The 14217-nt window shown below is 40.0% G+C and overlaps 1 protein-coding gene across 1 annotated transcript in view; it reads left to right on the forward strand.

Moving 5' to 3' along the window:
• Taf4b (TATA-box binding protein associated factor 4b) overlaps positions 1 to 14217 on the forward strand; it is a 100456-nt gene that overhangs the window by 62664 nt on the left and 23575 nt on the right. The window contains exon 14 of the mRNA XM_029547003.1: positions 12566 to 12670. Coding sequence (XP_029402863.1) covers positions 12566 to 12670 — 105 coding nt within the window. The remainder of the gene's footprint in view (positions 1 to 12565; positions 12671 to 14217) is intronic.

Here is a 14217-nt window from a genome sequence, read left to right on the forward strand (position 1 = left end):
AGCAACTGTAGAAATCAACAAATAAGTTCATTTATGTCTGCAGCCTCCTCTCAGTAGCTGACTTTTTACATTTCCCAATATCCATTTCCTGACTTCTCTAGCCTCAGAGAAAAAAGCTCCACTAATTGGAGCTTATTTTAATTGAGCCTTAATATTGGATCTCACTGGAGTTGCCCCCAGAGCTACTGAGAACAGAATGAAATGAAAGTACCTAAGGTTGAAAGGATGTGTGTGTGTGTGTGTGTGTGTGTGTGTGTGTGTGTGTGTGTGTGTGTAATTTTTCACTTGACCTACAGATTCTTTTCCCTCCTGAATAAATCATCAAGCCTGTTCCCATTCCTGGTTAAGGATCTGACAGCAGATGATAATAAAGACAATTGAGGTGTGAGATGTGTGATAGGAAGCTGAAGAAATTGGTTTCTATAGTTACTTGACTGATTTCATGCAATTTTTAAGGATCTTTGTGCTAAATCCGAGTGATTTCCTGAGCAGCCTTTTTTCCTTAACTGTGCCTCTTGAACTATGAAATTTGTTGTCTTCGGCATTACAAGCACTTGGCACCTGGGTGCCAGCAGCAGCAGGTTATTTATTAATGTTCCAAGGCCCTTATTGTTTGGATTAATGTGGGAGCTGAGGCAAAACACATGGAAATTAAAGATTCTTCTTAGAATCAATGTGTTGTATTTTCTGTAGCATAGAGAAAGAAAATGCATGAATTCTGGGTAAAGGGGTATAATGATTAGGGTAAGAAAGGAAGAACATTAATGTGTTGGAACCAGAGTCACTTTAAGCAAATTGTTCCTTATTTTAAAATTCCCTCCAGTGGAAATGTATCTAACACTTAGCCTGAGAACCACCATTCTTTCGAAACAAACCTAGATTAATGATAGATATGTGTAGCCATGCCACTTGCGCTGAACCCTGGGTATCTCTTCTTGGATACTTCTTCTATCTTGGAAAGTTAATTATCTTACCCTGCGTGTTGCTGCTTCATAAACAGGGGTATTTAGATTTTTTTTCATCTCTGAAAGAGGTGGTTTTGTCCCATGAAGTCACTATGTAGATAGCGATCCGCAGAGCTGTGGGGCGGGGTGCAGCTTCTTTACTGAAGTGGGCAGCAGACCTGGTCTTATTTACTGTTCCTTTTTCATGCAAGGTTAAAACACATATAATTTCCTTCTAGACTTTTTAAAAAAGTCTTCTACAGTAAATTCACTGTGATCAAAAGGAATCAAGTATCTTGGCCTGGGTCAAAGACAAGAGGCCTTCCGTAGTATTTATTTTTGCAAAGTTGTTAGTTTGAAAGCTAAATATTCTCATTTTGTCTTCCTTCTGTCCCTTTAAGGGTCATACACATGGGTATTTTGATTATAGAAATATTATCTCTACCTTACTCTGGAGTTGAAATATTCTCTTGTAAATTATTTTTTAAAGATATGCACTTGTAGAAGTTGTAATAATGTAGTTTGTTATTTTGGTATTAAGTAGAAATTTTTTCTTGATTTAATTGGAAGATTAGTGCTGTTTTGTAATGGTTGCTCTTATTAGAACAGCTTTGTTTCCCTTTGCAAATTGGTCACTGGAAATGGACTAATGACAGCATTATAAATGCGGAATTACAAAAGAGCTGCTTAAAGAAGTTGTAGGTTTTGTTTAGGCTTGGAGATGTGTCAGCAAGGGTGTTTATCATGTTTCAGATCATGCCTAAATCTAGATTTTGAATTGTTAATGACTACAGCTTTGGTACTGATAGTCCTCCTAGGGTTTTCCTTTTTTTTCTTCTAAAATAATTTTAGAAGAAATATTTTATAAAAAATATTTTTATGTTTAGTTTATAGGAAAATCTGTTAAATTGGCAGGTTTTTATGAAGGTATCTAGAGATTGCTTTTTTCCTGTATTGACTTCTTCAAATGCTGCTGTTATCATCTGGCTGCCTTTGGGTTTGCCTTCAGCCTACTCTCAACCCAGTGCAGTGGCTCCTGCTACATACTGTTGACTTTGACCTGACAGGTTATCCACTTACAAACCTTACTGCTGTCTAGCGATATGTCTTGGGCCATTCGTGTGATTCAGACATTTTATCTTAAACTTGAAGGGTATCTTTTTCAGTTTTCAGTGTGTAGTGGGTTTTTTATTTGTTTGTTTGTTTGCAAATTTATTTTGCTTTGTTTTAGATTGTTCTTGTTTCTCTAAAAACAATTTTCACTGATGCAATTTAGGAATTAATAGATATTTTTCTAAAATGTGAGTGGTGACATGCTCCCATTTTACCCTCGATTTGTGAATCTTTAAAGTACACTACTAACTGTCAGATTCTAATTCCAAATAAGCAGACTTAGTACAGTTGCACACTTGTCTGAAATGTGTGTTGTGTGTTGTAGATTAGCATCTCTTGCCTTTAGTGTTTTCCTTTAGTGCATCACTCCAAATTCTGCAGGGCAAATCATCTGACCTTGAAGTTTAAGCATCCTGATTTCTTAAGGAGTTTTTAAATTATATCTTATGACCCTTATAACCATTTGGATTTCTTTTTTTCTCCTTTGAGAAATGTGAATCCTGTGGATCTGTGCAGAGTGAAAACAATTCATTAATTTTCTTTTTAACACTTTAAGGCATTCTCAGTTTCATTTTATATCAGACAATAAAGGGCAAGAAAAGGACTACAGTCGTGTATGTGGTAGAACATTGACTCTGCATAGCAACCTGTGGGGAAGTGATTAAAATGTTTGACGAATTAGAAACATATACTCTGAAATAGGATTGTTTTTCTAAAATAGATTATGAAACTGAAAATTCACGGCACAACTCTCCTTCAATCACTATTGTGTAATTAACAGAGTACTGCATATAAGGCCTCATTTCTGAATAGAAAGTATATTTTGAAAAATGACATTTTGGGCTGTTGTCCCTTTTTTTTTTTTTTTTTTAGACAAAGTTTGACTATTTAGCTCTGGCTGCCTTGGGACACTCTGTATACACTAGGCTAACTTAGAATTCATAGAGATCTTTCTGTCTCTGCCTCTCAAATTCTGGGTTAAAGGTATATATCACTACCCTGGGAGGACATTATTTAGTTTTGTTCTATTTGTTTGTTTGAGATAGGCTCTCCTTATGTAGCCCTGGAACTTTCTGTGTAGACCAGTTTGTTCTGGCCTCAAACCCACAGAGATTCCATCTGCTAGTACTGGAATTAAAGGAGTGCACCACTATGCACAGCTAATCTGAGTGATTCTTACATATTACCAAGTTTAGCTGCTAGCCTGAGATACATCAGCCACAGCCCTCAATAGAGCACATCCTCTCTGTGCCTACCCTGAGTAAACCCTACCAGATTTACAATCTTCGATGACACTACTCTCTTCTTAATCACTAGTAATATCTTAGTTCCTACTAACCTACATTAATTGTTCTAGCAAAGCAAAGGTTTCACTTAAGTGGTATTGGTCTCTTCTTGATCATGGCTGTCTTAGTTAGGGTTTTATTGCTGTGAACAGACACCATGACCAAGGCAAGTCTTATAAAAAACAAAACAAAACATTTAATTGGGCTGACTTACAGGTTCAGAGGTTCTGTCCATCATCATCAAGGTGTGAGCATGGCAGCACCCAGGCAGGCGGTGGCAGAGCTAAGAGTTCTATGTCTTCATCCAAAGGCTGCCACAGGCAACTAGAGTAAGGGTTTTAAGCCCACACCCACAGTGACACACCTATTCCAACAAGGTCATACCTCCAAATGGTGCCATTCACTGGTCCAAGAATGTACAAACCATCACATTCCACTCCCTGGCCCCCGATAGGCTTTTTCAAACATGAGTCTATGGGGGCCATACCTAAACATAACATAATTAAAAAGTACATTTAGCCCAACTTTGAAAGTCCCCATAGTCTATAGAAATCTCAACAAAGTTACAAATCCAAAGTTCAAAGTCTCTTTTGAGATACATTCAATCACTAACTGTAATCTCCAAGACAAGACAGAAAAAAACAGCTGAGCAAATTTCAAAAATCTCCATGTCTGATGTCAAAGTGGTTTTCAGATCTTCACTTCTTTTTCAATTTTGTTGCTGCAACAAACTCCTTTTTCCTGGGCTGGTTCCACTCCCTGTTAGCAGCTTTCCTCAGCAGGTATCCCATTGCTTTGGCATTTTTAACATTTTTAGGTCTCCAAGGCAAGTTCAGTGTCACAGCTTCTTGTTTCAATGTCTGGGATCCACACATGATCTTCTGGGCTCCTCCAAAGCTCTAGCCCCAGTTCTCCAGCTTTGCCCTCAGTAGCACTCTAAGCTCAGGTCGATCCACTTCACTGCTGTTGCTATTCTTGGTGATCATCCCATGGTACTGGCATTTCCAATACCATTTCCAATCTTCCACTCCAACTAGGCTTCACCAATATCCTCTCATAGGCTCTCTTCATGGTGCCAAGCCTCAACTCCTTTGCATGACCCCTTCAGTCCTGGGCCATCAACTACAGCTGAGGCTATACCTTCTCCAAGGGTCTTCCATGACCTCTCACAGTACCAAGCCTCAGCTGTTTTTCATGATCTCTTCATGCCTTCAAAACCAGTACCACCTTACACATGACTCTGACACATTACCAAGTACAGCTGCAGCACAAGGTACAACCTTGGCTATCTCTGGAGTGCATCTTCTTTGTGCTCTCAGAAAACACTTCCCAGATTTCACCTCAGTGATGCTGGTCTCTTCTTAATCACCACTAATTTCTTAGCTCCAGCTAACCAGCATCAATTGTCCCAATAGACCCTTTTATTCTGGACTTTGAAGCCAGAGCCACGTGGCTAAAGCTGCCAAATTCTGCTGCTTGCTGGGACTGGAACATGGCCCCATTGTTTAATTACGTTATCACTTTCTGTTTTCAAACTCCTTCACTGCCTAAGCTTGGCTGTCCTGGAACTTGTTCCATAGACTGACTTTGAACTGAGAGATCTGCAGGCCTGTTTCCTAATAAGCACTGGGATTAAAGATGTGGGCCACCAAACCTGGATTTAAGTTTTTCTTTACCTAAAACTTGCTCTGTTCTAGGCTGATCTTGAATTTGAGATCTTGTCTTTGCCTCTTAGGATTAAGGGCATGTACCATGCCTGAATCTAAATTTAGCTGGGTGGAATCTTGTCACAAGGTTATTACCCCATAATCTGTTGTCTCCTAGAACACAGGATTCGGCTCCATTTCTACTTCCTAATGTCCCTTTAATACTCAAGCCATATATTTTATATTTTTCCTTTCTAAGCTTGCTGTACTTGTTCAAAATGCTCTTCATGAGACTTAAGCAGAGAATGAAGTCTCTGTTGGACTTTTTGAGACTTCCTTTGTCAATGCAATTAATATAAATCTCTTTACCTTAGCCTCAGGTAGACTCTTCAGACAGGGGCAAAGAGCAGCCACAGTCTCCACCAAAACACCACAAAAACAGACTTTATGCCACAATCTGAAATTCTTTTCCTTTGAATCTCTTGGGCCAGGTCAGTGCAGGGCCGTGGGTGTGGGGGAAAGAGGGGAGTGGGAGAGAACCCACCTCCCACCAGAGCTCCGGTGCTCTGGGTGGGTGTTCTGGGAGGACTGCACATGCATTCCACGCGGCCCTGGGTGGGTATCTGGCTGTGTTAAGCCACTGACCCCACACGGTGGGTGGTGGACAAGGGGCAGCCCCAGGTACCAGGTTCTCAGCCTCTGGCATCCCACACTGGATATGGTGGAGGAGCTGAGAACAGAATGGGGGCCTGGGGCGGCACTGGGCCCTGGGGATAAAGGGAAGAGAGGGCAGGGGGAGAAGGGGGGTGCTGGATGTTTCCCATGTGGGTGAGAGTCATTGGTCAGGTTCATGGCTGGAGAGCACAGGATGGCCTTCTGGATCTACTTAGGAGAAAGCCTATCCCATCGTTCAAGCACAGCAGGCCTTGATGAGCAGAGATAGTCTATGGTTTTAGAGCTTTATTGTAGAAAGGCAGAGGGAAAGAGAGAAGGTAGAAAGAGAGAGAGGCAGGCCATGGACACGTGGAAAGGGGGGGGAGGGAGAGAGAGAAGGAGGGCTAGAGAATAAGAAAGGCGAGAGCTGCCGGGCTTGGTGGCGCACACCTTTAATCCCAGCACTTGGGAGGCAGAGGCAGGAGGACTTCTGAGTTCGAGGCCAGCCTGGTCTACAAAGTGAGTTCCAGGACAACCCGGCTACATAGAGAAACCTTGTCTCGGAGAAAAAAAAGAAAGAAAGAAAGAAAGAAAGAAAGAAAGAAAGAAAGAAAGAAAGAAAGAAAGAAAGAAAGAAAGAAAGAAAGAAAGAAAGAAAGNGAAAGAAAGAAAGAAAGAAAGAAAGAAAGAAAGAAAGAAAGAAAGAAAGAAAGAAAGAAAGAAAGAAAGAAAGAAAGAAAGAAAGAAAGAAAGAAGGAAAGGAAGGAAGGAAAGAAGGAAAGAAAGAAAGAAAGAAAGAAAGAAAGAAAGAAAGAAAGAAAGAAAGAAAGAAAGAAAGAAAGAAAGAAAGAAAAAGTAAAAGCCAGGCAGCCAGGACTACACAGAGAAACCTTGACTGGAAAAACAAAAAAAAAAAAAGGTGAGAGCTTAAGAGAGCAAGGAGGGGCCAGGCAGCCCCTCTTATAGTAGGCTGGGCTGTCAGGCTGTTGCCAGGTAACTGTGGGGAGGAGCATACCTGGCTATAGTCAGGTAACTGTGGGGGTGGAGTTTAGCCAGAATGCCAGAAGTTTGGGACATTTCATAACTGATAGTCACAGAATTATGGACAGGCATCTGATTTGGGGAACGTGGCTCACCTTTCTGTCCCTTGTAGATTTCTCTATTGGGTCACCAGAGCAAGCCCCATTCAATCAAAATAGGCTGCCTATCACAGCCCCACAGATCAACACAGTTCAAATTACTCCCAGCAACAAAGTCTTCCATATTCCTAGTAGGATGACCCATTAAGCTCCATTTAAAGCATTCCACTGTGTTCCAAATACAGAGTCCCAGAACCACATTCTTTCAAATAAAAGCATGGTCAGGCCTATCACAGCAATACCCCATCCCTGGTACAAACTTCTGTCTTAGTTAGGGTTTTACTGCTGTGAACAGACACCATGACCAAGGCAAGTCTTACAAAAAAACCAAAAACAAACAAACAAACAAAAAAAAAAACCAAAAACATTTAATTGGGCTGGCTTACAGATTCAGAGGTTTTGTCCATTATCATCAAGGTGGGAGCATGGCAGCACCCAGGCAGGCATGGAGCAGGCAGAGCTGAAAGTTCTACGTCTTCATCCAAAGGCTGCTAGTGGAAGACTGACTTCCAGGCAACTAGGGTGAGGTTCTTAAGCCCACACACAGTGTCCACAAGGCCACACCTCTAAATGGTGCCATTCCCTGGTCCAAGAATATACAAACCATCATAGTGGCTGATTCTTCAGCCCCAGCTGACCAGAACTACAGATAAAATTCTGACCATCACATAGATAATCTCAGCAGTGTCTTTACTTCCCTCTGAAACTTCCTGCACAAGCCAGACCTCCATCATCATTGCTCTCTGCATCTTCAAAGCTCCCACAACAGCCCATTAAACTCTGAGTTTTCATTGGCTTTTCCAGCCAGACGTTCCAAAGTCTTCCCACAATCTTCCCTAAAACACATGGCCAGATCTGTCATATAATACCCCATGGACCTGGTACCAATTTCTGTTTTAGCTAGAGTTTTCAATTGCTATGTCTAAGACCATGGCTGTAAGCAGCAGCTTCGGGAAGAAAGGGTTTATTTAAGCTAATTATTGGAATTCAGGAGTCACCCCACAAACCACCCGATCACCGAACTCAGGCACACAGGGATGGTTCATTTAACACACACCCTAAGACTGATCAATCAGCCATAGCTCAGAATTCAGGGTCTGAAACTATGACAGTGAACATTTTTATATGTCAGCTTATAAAGATTGAAACAACGAAGCCACAATGAGCTCATATACAGGCGCTGGAAGAGCTGCTCAGCAGTCAGCTCTGACTCAAGCATTTTAGATTTAATTTTAACATTTCATAATGATCTTTAATTTGATAGGTTCTATATAAAGCTTGTGGAATTTCTGAAGATTAACAAACCTGTGGTCAGCATGACCCTGTTCTGAGTCAATGACTGGCAGGCATAGTACAGCAACAATATGAAATGGCTGGCAGGCATGGAACAAAATGGCTTCAGCTATGCTAGAAGAAGGCAGGCATCAACACTTATATTCCCAATCATAGTCCATTGTGAAGGGAATTTGAGATAAGAATTCAAAGCAGAAAACTGGATGTTGGAACTAAAGTGAAAGATATGGAGGATTGTTATATATTGACTTGCTCAACCTGCTTTTTTTATAGCCACCAGGCCCAGGTGCCACCACCAATAGTGAGTTGGGCCCACCACATCAATTATTAATTAAGGAAATACACCACAGACAAGTCTGGTGGGAGCATGTTCTCAGCTGAGTTTTTTCCTTCCAAGATGACTCCAGCTTGTGTCAAGTTGACATAAAACTAACCTTTGAGTTACAGAGACAAAGTTCAGAGCAGAGACTGAAGGAATGACCATCCAGAGACTGCCCCACCAGGGGATCATTCCCATAAACAACCACCAAACCCAGACACTATTGCGGATGCCAACAAGAGCTAGCTGACAGGAGCCTGATATGGCTGTCTCTTTAGAGGATCTGTCAGTGCCATGCAAATACAGAAGTGGATACTCACAGTCATCCATTGGACGAAGCACCGGGTCCTTAATGAAGGAACTAGAGAAAGTACCCAAGGAGCTCCCTGGGACTAAACCAACAATCAAAGAAAGCACATGGTGGGACTCATAGCTCCAGCTGCATATGTAGCGGAGGATGGCCTAGGTCATTAATGGGAGGAGAGGCCCTTGGTCCTGTGCAGGTTCTGTGTCTCAGTATAGGGGAATGCCAGGGCTAGAAAGCGGTAGTGGGTATGTTGGGGAGCAGGAGGAGAGGGGAGGGGAGAGGGGGTTTTCGGAGGGGAAACTAGGAAAGGGGATAAATAAATGTAAATAAAGAAAATATCTAATAAAAAATAAAAGGGAAAAAAACCTAACCTTTAATATTCTTCAGTGTGTCTGTCACAGATCAGAAGGTTTTAATTTCAGTGAAAACCAGTTTGTCAGTGGTTTTGTGGATAGATAGGTCATATCTAAGAAGTCTTTGCTAGACTGCCCAACTCATGAAGACTTTCTTCTGTACTTTTTATACAAGTTTATATTTCTATACCTTGAGTTAATTTTTGTATAACATTTGAAGTTTAGGGTTTTTTTTTTTTTTTTTAGGTTGTTTTGGATGTTTTTAAACTTTATATATGGATGTTCACTTTCTCCTCCATTTCTTCCTCCCTTCCTTTTCCTGTTTTCCTCCCTACTTCTCTTCTCCTTCCCTCCCTTCCTCTCTCCCTCCATTCCTTCTTTCTTTCCTTTCTTCCTTTCTGTTTTTCAAGTTAGACTTTCTCTGTGTAGTCCTGGTTGCCCTGGAATTCCCTCTGTAAATCACTGTAGCCTTGGACTAAGAGATCCAACCACCTGTGCCCTCCAAGTGCTATAATTCAAAATGTGAACTACCACTGCCTGTTTTGTTTTTCTCCCTCTCCATTCTTTTAATAGACATAATATTAGACATTTAGGTGGTAAAGACAGATTTTGTGTGTGTGATAGAAAAGAAGCAGTTTATTTTAAAAGTGGGGTGACAAGTACTACTAACAGAGTCTGTTTACACAGAAGTTCTGATCCTTGAGGTCCTTTAACTAGCACTCACATTCTAGGGAGGTAGATCCTCAGCTCAATTTGCAAAAACCCTTTTGTTGTATAGGGCAAGGGAGTTGGGTTCTAGGGATTAACCCCAGAGCTTCCCACATACTAGATAGGTGCTCTGCTGTTAAGCCATATCCTTTACCTCTCAAAATCTTTATCAAGTCCAATTTAGTAATTCATGAACACAGTCATCTCTTCATTTGATTTTCTTGTGTGATATTTTGTGGCTCTAAGCATACAAATAGCTGTACATAATTTCTCAGTATTTCATTTCAAAGTATCTGGTTCCACCCGTTCCTTACTAATATTTTGATAGATGATTATTATTGTTTGTGGCAACTTGTAGCTTGTAGTTTTGCTAAATGCATTCATTAAAACTAGGGTGATTTTTTTTTTTTTGTCTTACATTTACTTGTATATGACGTGTGTGTGTGTGTGTGTGTGTGTGTGTACTCTCAGCACATAGAAATGTGAAGATTAGAAGACAACTTGGAAGGTAGTTCTTTTCTACCATGTATGTCTTAAGGATCGAACCTCACTCAGGTCATCAGGTTCAGCAGCAAGCATCTTACCCACCCATCCAAGCCATCTTGCCTGCCAGCCATGATTGGGAAAGGAGGGTGTTGTTGTTGATGATGCTTTTCATTGATAATTTAGCTTTTCTGCATATATAATCACGTCATTCTCTTGAATTTTTTTCTGAGCTTGATGTTGTCTTCATCTTCAACCGCAGATGCCAAATCTGTAGTAATGCCCAGAACTTCCTCTTGTTCGAGTTATGTCTGATTTCTTTGCTTTCTGCTGGTTAAAGGGTATTGGTTTTGAGAATGTGTTATAACTAAAGAACCAATTAAAACTATGGCCAGTTTTTCAGATGTTTTTGCTTGTTTGTTTTGTTTTGGAAATTTTTCTAAAACATGTGTGAATGATGAGTTATTTACACAGTCATTTTAACAACCTTTCTTGCAAGGTGTGGGAGGGGGCCCTTATTTGGTATGACTTATCTTGAAGATACCATATATCCATAAGGAAGGCCTTTAAAATATATTTTTATTTGATCTGTGCTGTAGGGTAGATTAACGAGAACCAGTTTTTTGTTACATAGAAGTTCTGGACTGTGGCAGCATCAGACTCTTAACTATAGTTTTTATTAAAAAGGCCAGCAGCAACAAAAGATTTTATAACTTCTGAAAACCCTTATCTAACAATTTATTTATAAGAAAGCCTACAGCTTAAAAGGATTTCTACCCTATAAATTTTAGTGCAAATAGAATGTTCCTTAGTTTACTTACTTTGATTATTGGTTTTCTAAATATATTTGTGCTACTACATTAAAAAAAAAAACCTTAGCAAATAGCATATATTCAACAGGATTTTATTTTCACAGCTCTGGAAATTAGGTGATCCAACATGAAGATGAGAGCTGGTTTGAGTGTGATGAGGACTCATTCATCATGCATGGTCCCTATGCTGTGCTCTTGGCCTTATTGTTATTGTAACATGTTTCCTAAGAATATTCCTAGTGTAAGTTTTTCTTAGTGGACTGACTGTCTTGATTCTGTTGGCTGTGACTACCATTCAGCCTCAACTCATTTAGCCTCAACAATTTTTTTTTTTGGCTTTGCACAGCAGTAGGATTTCGTAAGAATTGAATGTTTTTTGTCCTTCTAGAAAATCTGAAAGGTTTATGCAGTGTTATTTTATTTTTACTTTGTCTTTATAAAAATACATCACTGTTTCCACACATAATCACTTTGAAATCCTTTTTCAATAAGACCTCTTTTGTGGATACCGTCTGTATTGTTGCCCTAAGGCTGAAAAATTGTGCCTTGTAGTTTTGGCCATTCCAGACTAATGTACATCACTCAAGATTTTTACCATGAGTACAAAATAAATCCACAAATCTTATTTGCAGATTTTTTAAAATTTATTTATTATTATTTTCTTTATTTACATTTCAAATGCTATCCCGAAAGTTCCCTATACCCCNCCCCCGCCCCTGCTCCCCTACCCACCCACTCCCACTACTTGGCCCTGGCCTTCCCCTGTGCTGGGTCATATAAAGTTTACAAGACCAAGGGGCCTCTCTTCCCAATGATGGCTGACTAGGCCATCTTCTGCTACATATGCAGCTAGAGACACGAGCTCAGGGGGTACTGGTTAGTTCATATTGTTGTTGCACCTACAGGGTATTTGCAGATGTTTTTATAGAGAACATTGGTTTCTGATTGCTGGTTCTCCTATGTTTTGGGGTGACTTCTATGGAATTGCCCTACTCTCTTAGACCCTCACTGTGCAATTTTTTTCTCTTTTGAGTAATGAGTGAATAACTTGTTAGTGTGGTTGTTGGGAGTTAGAGAGTACTTTGTAAGTCATTCAGGATATTAAAATTGTATATGCTCTCTAATGTTCAAACACTGTGCTGCTTTCCTTTTAATCCAAAAAGGGTGGCTGCAGCCTGACCAGTCCCCTTCTAACTCGCTGTAACTTTTCTGCAGGCATGCCTTACCTGTTTAAACTGGAAGGAACGTTTGCATCAGATGTCTTTTAGTTCTCTCCTTCTGTCTGTCTGTCCTTTGTGCTGAGCTCTGTTTCTTCTGTAGGAAGACTAAGGACTAGGATAGTAAAGTCGAGACATCAGGAATATGCCCTTAGCTCACTTGGAGGGAGTCAATATTTATTTTCGTCTACAATTTTATTTGGGAATAAATACAGAAATTAGTTTTGTGATCATTTTCTTTCTCTCTGAGCATCTGTGTAAACACTGACTCTCCCCCTCCCTATCTTCTAGTTGCAGCAGTTGGAGCTTGCCCAGATCCAGTACAGAGATGCTAATCTTACAGCTCTTGCAGCTATTGGACCAAGGAAGAAGAGACCACTAGAATCAGGAAATGAGGTACTGATAATAGTGTTTGTTGTTGTTGGGTTTTGTTATTGTTGGTTTTGTTTTTATGTCAAAAACATAAGCCAAAAAGCAAACAAAGGCAAGAGGCATGGAAATCATCTATCTTGTTCTACATGATACTAAACTTTCTTTTTTCTGCTTTGTAGAATTTTTTAATATAAATTCTATATATTTTTATAAAATCTGTTTTGCCAGTTTTTTTAACACGTGTGTCTTTTCAACTCTATTTTTAATTATGCAATCATTTTTAGTCTCTATTTCCAGATATGCCATTTCCATTTTTAAAAACCTCTGAGTATTCTTTCTAACATTTGTTAATATTCACTTTAATGTGTGGAAGGGGCGGGAGGCAGGTATTGTATGTAGGTTTGGGCATGTAACTACAGATGACTGTAGTGAACAGAAGGTCTCAGATCCCCAGAAGCTTGAGTTACAGGTGTTTTCGAGCCATCTGACAAAGGTGTTAGAAATTGAACTTGGTTCTTCTGCAAGAGCTGTATATACTCAAAGAAAGGATTGATCCACCACTCTAGGTCCCTGTCTGACATTTTTATGTAATCTCCCTTTTGTTTATCTAAACCTGTCTTACCTCCTAAGACTGCATCAGCCCTCTTATTTCTGAGCACAAAATGTGTTTATATGGCTGTCTTAGTTTGGGTTTCCATTGCTGTGAAGAGATACCATGACCAAGGCAACTTTTATAAAAGACAACCATGACCAAGGAAGCTCTTAAAAAGGACAATATTTATTTGGGGCTACCTTACAGGTTCAGTCCTTTATCATCAAGGCAGGAAGCATGGCAGCATCCAGGCAGGCATGGTACTAGTGAAGGAGCTGAGAGTTCTACATCTTGTTCCAAAGGTAAACAAAAGACTGACATCCAGGGAGCTAGGAGGTAGGTCTCAAAAATCTACCTCCACAGTGACACACCTACTCCAACAAGGCCACACCCCCTAATATTCCCATTCACTGGGCCAAGCATATTCAAACCACAATGGATTATTTATTATTATTTTTCCTAAATTCTGTTTTAAATTTTTAATTTTTTGTGCAGATTTGTGTATGTGAGTGGGATATGCACACTCTTGTCAAAATGCACATAGGATGTCAGAGAGCAGCCGGCAGGACTGAGTTCTCACTCTGCTTTCTCAAGGCAGCGTCTCTCTTGGATTTGTTACTGTTGTGCTTCCTGCAGGTTAAGCTGTCAGGTCATGTTCTAGAACATCTTCACCTCCCATCTCCCCTTCAGAACTCTGGGATTGCAAATATGCACCATCATATCCTGAATTTTTTAAAACCTGTATATATGACAGTACTGTGTTTAAGTGAATCATAAATCATAACTTATTCAACTACTTCTCCAATAAATGCTCAGGTCACGTTTCAGGTCTTTGTTTTCATTGCCTCTTAGGAATTCCTTTTACTTAAATTGTTGTGTAAGTGAAATTCTGGAATTACTAGGATAGCGAATATCCATATCTAGAAAAATTTACAAGGAAAACTCAGACATACACAAAGAGACAGTTTTTCTTTTCCTA

This window comes from Mus pahari, chromosome 15 (assembly GCF_900095145.1).
Source record: "Mus pahari chromosome 15, PAHARI_EIJ_v1.1, whole genome shotgun sequence".
Classification (NCBI taxonomy): Eukaryota; Metazoa; Chordata; class Mammalia; order Rodentia; family Muridae; genus Mus; species Mus pahari.